General features: G+C 47.8%; 1 protein-coding gene across 1 annotated transcript; it reads left to right on the forward strand.

The window, feature by feature from the left end:
• The first annotated feature begins 3,849 nt into the window (after window positions 1-3,849).
• LOC123094258 (F-box protein At5g07610) lies at window positions 3,850-5,710 on the forward strand. The gene is made up of 2 exons (XM_044516309.1): window positions 3,850-4,636; window positions 5,033-5,710. Exons 1-2 carry the CDS (start codon window positions 3,927-3,929, stop codon window positions 5,613-5,615), a joined length of 1,293 nt encoding a protein of 430 aa, XP_044372244.1. The 5' UTR covers window positions 3,850-3,926; the 3' UTR covers window positions 5,616-5,710.
• Window positions 5,711-7,263: the final 1,553 nt, after the last annotated feature.

Consider the following 7,263-nt stretch of genomic DNA (forward strand, 5'->3'; position numbering starts at 1 on the left):
CGGCTCTGAACTAAGGGTCAGAGCGGATGCGGGTGCAGCCTCCAGGGCACTGTTCGGCGGCAGAGATAAATCGTGCCCATCGTGACAGTGCGGCGCGCTCGGCTGTGGCTTGAATCCGTCGAAGATCAAGTCTCCGCGGGTGTCGGCCGTGTAGTTCAAACTTCCAAATCTGACCTGATGGCCAGGGGCGTAGCTTTCGATCTGCTCCAGATGGCCAAGCGAATTGGCCCGCAGTGCAAAGCCGCCGAATACAAAGATCTGTCTGGGGAGAAAAGTCTCACCCTGGACTGCATCGCTAATGATGATCGAAGGAGCCATCAAGCCTGACAATGACGGCACAGAGGAAATCTCAATGAAAGCACAAATGTCGGTGTCAAAACCAGCGGATCTCGGGTAGGGGGTCCCGAACTGTGCGTCTAGGCGGATGGTAACAGGAGACAAGGGACACGATGTTTTTACCCAGGTTCGGGCCCTCTCGATGGAGGTAAAACCCTACTCCTGCTTGATTGATATTGATGATATGGGTAGTACAAGATTAGATCTACCACGAGATCAGAGAGGCTAAACCCTAGAAGCTAGCCTATGGTATGATTGTTGTTGTTGTTGTCCTACGAACTAAACCCTCCGGTTTATATAGACACCGGAGGGGGCTAGGGTTACACAGAGTCGGTTACAATGGGAGGAGATCTACATATCCGTATCGCCAAGCTTGCCTTCCACGCCAAGGAAAGTCCTATCCGGACACAGGACGAAGTCTTCTATCTTGTATCTTCATAGTCCAACAGTCCGGCCAGAGGTTATAGTCCGGCTATTCGGACACCCCCTAATCCAGGACTCCCTCAGAGTGCATCTTCATACCCTTGAAGATCGCTAAGCTGAAGCGTTGCAAGAACGCGGTTGATGGATTCATACTCGCGGCGATTCAAATTGCGGAAGATCCGATCTAGCATCGAATGGACGACGCCTCTGCGTTCAACACACGTACAACCCGGGGACGTCTCCTCCTTCTTGATTCTGCAAGGGGAGAGGAGAAGTTGAGGGAGAACTCTGGCAGCACGACGGCGTGGTGGTGGTGGAGCTCGTGGTTCTCCGGCAGAGCTTCGCCAAGCACTACGGAGGAGGAGGTGTTGGAGGAGAGAGGGGCTGCGCCAGGGAAGGGATGCGGCTCCCCTCTCTCTCCCTCACTATATATAGGGGGAATGGGGAGAAGGAGGCGCCCTAGGGTTTCCCTAGGGGAGGGGCGGCGGCCATAGGGGAAACCCTAGATGGGTTTGGGCGCACCCACCCCTAGGAAACTTACCCCCCAAGCCGGGAGGGGCGGCGTCCCTAGGGGAGGCGCCCCCACCTCTCTAGGTTACGTGAGAGGGGTTGGGAGGGGCGCGCAGCCCCTTAGTGGGCTGGTGTGCCCCCTCCCCTTGGCCCATAAGGCCCCCCAACGCTTGTCGTGGCCTCCGAAACACCTTTCGATCACGATGGTCGTCACCCGGTACTCCCAGAACAATTCCGGACTCCAATACCCTTCATCCAATATATCGATCTTCACCTCCGGACCATTCCAGAGTTCCTCGTCACGTCCAATATCTCATCCGAGACTCCGAACAACCTTCGGTAACCGCATACTATTCCCATTACAACTCTAGCGTCACCGAACCTTAAGTGTGTAGACCCTACGGGTTCGGGAACCATGCAGACATGACCGAGACACCTATCCGGCCAATAACTAATAGCGGGATCTGGATACCCATGTTGGCTCCCACATGTTCCACGATGATCTCATCGGATGAACCACGATGTCAGTGATTCAATCAATCCCGTATACACTTCCCTTTGTCCATCGGTATGTTACTTGCCCGAGATTCGATCGTCGGTATCCCCATACCTCGTTCAATCTCGTTACCGACAAGTCTCTTTACTCGTTCCATAACGCAAGATCCCGTGGCTAACTCCTTAGTCACATTAAGCTCATTGTGATGATGCATTACCGAGTGGGCCCAGAGATACCTCTCCGTCATACGGAGTGACAAATCCCAGTCTCGATTTGTGCCAGCCTAACAGACACTTTCGGAGATACCTGTAGTGCGCCTTTATAGCCACCCAGTTACATTGTGAAGTTTGATACACCCAAAGCACTCCTACGGTATCCGGGAGTTGCACAATCTCATGGTCTAAGGAAATGATGATTGACATTAGAAAAGCTCTAGCAAACGAACTACACGATTTTGTGCTATGCTTAGGATTGGGTCTTGTCCATCACATCATTCTCCTAATGATGTGATCCCGTTATCAACGACATCCAATGTCCATGGTTAGGAAACCACAACCATCTATTGATCAACGAGCTAGTCAACTAGAGGCTCACTAGGGACATGTTGTGATCTATGTATTCACACATGCATTACGATTTCCGGTTAATACAATTATAGCATGAACAAATAGACAATTATTATGAACAAGGAAATATAATAATAACCATTTTATTATTGCCTCTAGGGCATATTTCCAACAGGGCACCCCCTCGGCATCGTCTCACCACGAGCTAGCCTCACATTACGTCCCATCGACAACTCCACATCGCCCACTCCTTGCTCTCCACGTGGTCCGTTTTCGCCCATGGGACCGCCTCGCGCACCTATCTCCTCCTTGCTCACCCCATGCACCATTACACCCCAACCACCACCGCCTCTCCGCGCGATACACGTCGACACACCTGCCAACGAACACCAAATGTAGACCCGCGCTAAATTCGGCTTTCACCTACCTAAGAAGCACATCAATCTAGATCTTAGGCCTGGTCCTCTATTTGTACCGTTGTAATGTGCATCTATAGCGTGCATATATACACTGCTAGACAATGAACCGAATATAGACGCAATCACACAATCCAACTAATATGATCCCTATTTGACGCAAAACACGTTATATAGGAGCTCCGGTCCAATAGAATCTCGGTTCCACAGGTTTGCTCATGAGAAAATCCTATATGACGCATATTGCGGCAAAGAGTCGTGCTTTCGCGTAGAACCGAGCTAGCGACCTGATATATGGGCAGACCCATTTAAGCAGTCAGGTGCTCCCGATTTTCGTAACCTGTGAGAAGTTCATGTTCGGGTTTTTTCTGCTTTGGAAACCTTCAAGAAGGTTCCTGAACCATTTTTTAAATTTCATGTTGATTACTTTTACTTGTTTTTTTTTATTTTTTACCCCTTTTCTTATTTTCTTTATCTTAAATTTGAAAATTTCAAAAAAGTTCACAATTTCCAAGTTTGTACAAAAAATTAAAATTTATTTAAAATTTCAAAATTTTGTTCATACTTATAAAAAAATATTCACGTTTTTTTCAAACAAAATTTAAGTAAATGTTCGAAAATTCGATAAATGTTAGGAATTTCGATTTTTTTTATTTTTTAAAGGTGTTCAGAATTTAAAAAATAATATGTTTTTCAAAAAAGTTCACGTTATCAGAAATTTTTTTGAGTTTCAATTAATATTCCAACTTTCAAAAAAATCATGGATCGAAAAAATGTTCCAATTTTTTTGATCAACTGTTCCAATTTATAGACTGTGCACATCTCGCTCCCGCTCTGTACGCAATTGACCGGTCCAGCAGGACGCCGCCTGTGCGCTGACGAACCAGATATCCAAACGCGTTTTTATTATTATCAGAAAAAGAAAAGATATCCAAACGCGTAAAGGAGGAAATAGACTAGGCCAAGGATCGGCCAGAATCCAGCTCTGGCTTTGCCGTTTCCCGGTCGCGGTCGGAACCGGCTGGGACGCGCTTTAGCACGGCCCCCTGGAAATATATATTTGCAAGAGCTAGCCCACCATCGGCATATACATCTCGTATCGCATCTCCGAGCAAGAGCGCCGGGCATCGTCGTCCGTCTGTGTCTCACAAGGAAGTCCATACGCGCCGATCAATATCCATGGCCCTGGTGGCGGCGCACGCCGACATCCTCGCGTGCGTCCTCGGCCGTCTTGCGCCGCGCAGCCTCGCCACGTGCCGCAGTGTCTGCAAAGGCTGGCGCGCCATTGTCGACGATTACCGCCTGCTGCGGACGGACCTCCTCCCGCTCTCGCTCCACGGGATCTTTTTCATGGAGGACCTCTGCCCGGACCCTCCAAAGCTCTTCGCAAACCCATTCACAAAGCGCAGGATCAGCGACGCAAGCCTTGGTTATGTCGAGAATGACGAGGGTTCATTTATCAAGAATCACTGCAACGGGCTTCTCTTGCTCTCCAACCACCTGGTGGTTAACCCGGCGACTCGGCAATGGGTGCATTTGCCTCCGCCCCCGCCCCGGTGCACCGGAATGGAGGACTTCAACGACGACGTGTGCCTTGTTTATGACCCTACAGTGTCGCCGCACTACGAGGTGCTTCTTATTCCTTGCGTCTCCTACGGTCTTGATTCCACAACAATGTTCACGGAGGAATCGGAGTGGCCGCCCTCCGCCTACGCAATACAAGTCTTCTCTTCAAGGACATGGAGATGGGAGGAGAGGTCGTTGGTCCGGAGAGGAGAGGCTGCGGGGACCATCGCCGACATGGAGCCATATAGGGATTTTGTACACCGTTACGCCGTCTACTGGAAAGGAGCGATCTATGTGCATTGTCAAAATGACTCCATTTTACGGTATGCATTCGCGCCCTGGTCATCACTTTAATCATGTTATTTGTTTTTAAGAAGATGAAACTCATCTCACCAGACTAGTCTCTCTGTTTCACAACGTAGCTAGTGCATATTTAGTCTAGAAAAAAAATTCAAACATGTTTACGTTTGACCAAGTTTGGAGAATATAAACTACATATGTCTAAATGATTTAATAAATAAAATATAAATATACACTTTATGATGAATCTGATGATACTTAATTTCGGATTTTGAATGTTGATATTTTCTTCTATAAGTTTGGTTATAAACATAGACACACTTGATTTTCTAAAAATCAAATATGTGCTGCATTATGGAGCACAAGTGCTAGTATCTGTTAACAGACATCTTATCTTCATCCATCTGATATGTTTGCAGCATAATCTTATCGGACGGTTCATATGAAGTGATTAAATCACCAACAGGAAGTAAAATGGAAGATTCTACCAATCTTCATCTAGGGAAATCAAAGAAGGGGGTGTACTGCACTTTGATTTATAATGATATCTGGGGGGGACTTCAGATTTGGTTGCTTACTGAATCATGTGGTAAATGGGAGTGGGTGCTAAAGAATGACATCAACTTCGCGGCAGCGGTGGCAAAATTTTCTTGGTTTTCTTGTGATGAAAACCAAGGACCGTGGATCTTACAGAAAGGTGATTGTGATGAAAATGTTAAGGAAGCACCAGTGCAAGATAACTATGAATGGGACTTCGACAATGGTATTATCCTTGCGGCTGAAGATAAGGTTGAATCTGACGATATGAATTTGGGAGTGCTTTATTTCCTTGGATTTCATCCATACAAAGAGATTGTCTTCCTACGAACACAAGCGAGGGTAGTTGCTTATGATTTCAGTAGATTGAAAGTACAAGACTTGGGCCGGTTACCTGTACAGTGTGTAGGAAGTGTTTTCCCCTACACACCATGCTGGACGGGAGATATATCTGAAAAGAATTAACTGTGCAGAGAGGGAATATATACGGGGTGTTTCTTTTGAAGGAAATGTTTTTTTAAGGAATACTGGGGTGTAGGGTGTGTTTTAAATGAGTTGTAACCTATATATGTTCATGAATGCTTAAAGAAGATAATTGTAACAGTCTACTCCGATCTTGATTCTATTTCTTTCGTGCGTGTTTTTTTTATGGAATGTGCATTAGAATGTATTGAATGGTTTTACCAAGCATATGCGAACAATCGGCCGCGGATATGCTAGCTTGTACTTGTTGCTCCCAAACAAATAATGAATTATGAAAGGACCTACTAATGTGTTGTTTGAGATGCTTATTTATTTTGAGACGAAGGAAGTAGTAATTATCTGAATCACATCACAGAGAGATAGATGAGCGTTTAAGCAAAACGTTAGCTTACGTAGAATATCTTCGTAGGTCTAGCATTGCTCCTCTGCATCAATTTCATACGTACTCTAAATATGGAGTCTCCGAGCAAGAGCGCCGGCGATCATATTCATCGCCCGTCGTCTCTGACTCTGATTCAAAAGGAAGCAGCAGCCGTACGCACCGATCAATCCATGGCCCTGCCTCTGCCCCTGCCCGACGACATCCTCGCTTGCGTCCTCGGCCGTCTCGCGCCACCCCAGCCTCGCCGCGTCCCGCTGCATCTGCAAAGGCTGGTGCGAGCCGACGGCCGCCGTCGGTTGCGGACGGACCTCCTCTCGCTCTCGCTCTACGAGATCTTTTTCATGGAGATGGACGTCCTCTGCGGGGACCCCCCAAAGCTCTTCGCAAACCCGCTGACGAGCCGCAGGATCGACGCAAACCTTGACTACGTGGAGGAGGATGTACGCATCAAGAATCACTGCAACGGGTTTCTCCTGCTCTCGGGCCACCTGGTGCTCAACCCCGCCACACGACAATGGGTGCGCTTGCCTCCGCCTCTGCTGTGGTGCACCGTGACCGGGATGGAGGGCTTCTACAACGTCGTCTGCCTTGCCTTTGACCCCACTATGTCCCCGGACTTTGAGGTATTTATGAATCCTCGCGTCCCCTGCAATCTTGATTCCACGGAGACAATATTTACGGCGGTATCGGAGTGGCCGCCCTCGTCATGTGCAATACGAGGCCAAATTTCGTGTTTTGACCCTTTTGTGAAACAAAATCGAGATCTGACCCCAGTTTGAAAACATTTCGGGATTTGACCCTTTTGCCTACCGCCAGGTGGCCCGGCAGTACGATCATATAGCCTACCGCCTAGAGCTGCGGCGGTAGGAAACTTTTCCACGTCAGCAACGATAACGGCCGCCGTGCCCCTTCCGTCACACCCTACCGCCGCCCCACCAGCCGGTAGGTTGTCTGATTTGGAAGCACCAGTGCAACATAACTATGAATGGGACTTCGACAATGGTATTATCCTTGCGGCTGAAGATAAGGTTGAATCTGACGATATGAATTTGGGAATGCTTCACTTCCTTGAATTTCATCCATACAAGGAGATTATCTTCCTGTGGACACAAGCGAGGGTGGTTGCTTATGATTTTAGTAGATTGAAAGTACAAGACTTGGGCCAGTTACCTGTCCAGTGTGTAGGAAGTGTTTTCCCCTACACACCATGTTGGACGGGAGATATATTTGAAAAGAATTAACTGTGCA

The sequence above is a fragment of the Triticum aestivum genome, chromosome 4B (genome assembly GCF_018294505.1).
Source record: "Triticum aestivum cultivar Chinese Spring chromosome 4B, IWGSC CS RefSeq v2.1, whole genome shotgun sequence".
Classification (NCBI taxonomy): Eukaryota; Viridiplantae; Streptophyta; class Magnoliopsida; order Poales; family Poaceae; genus Triticum; species Triticum aestivum.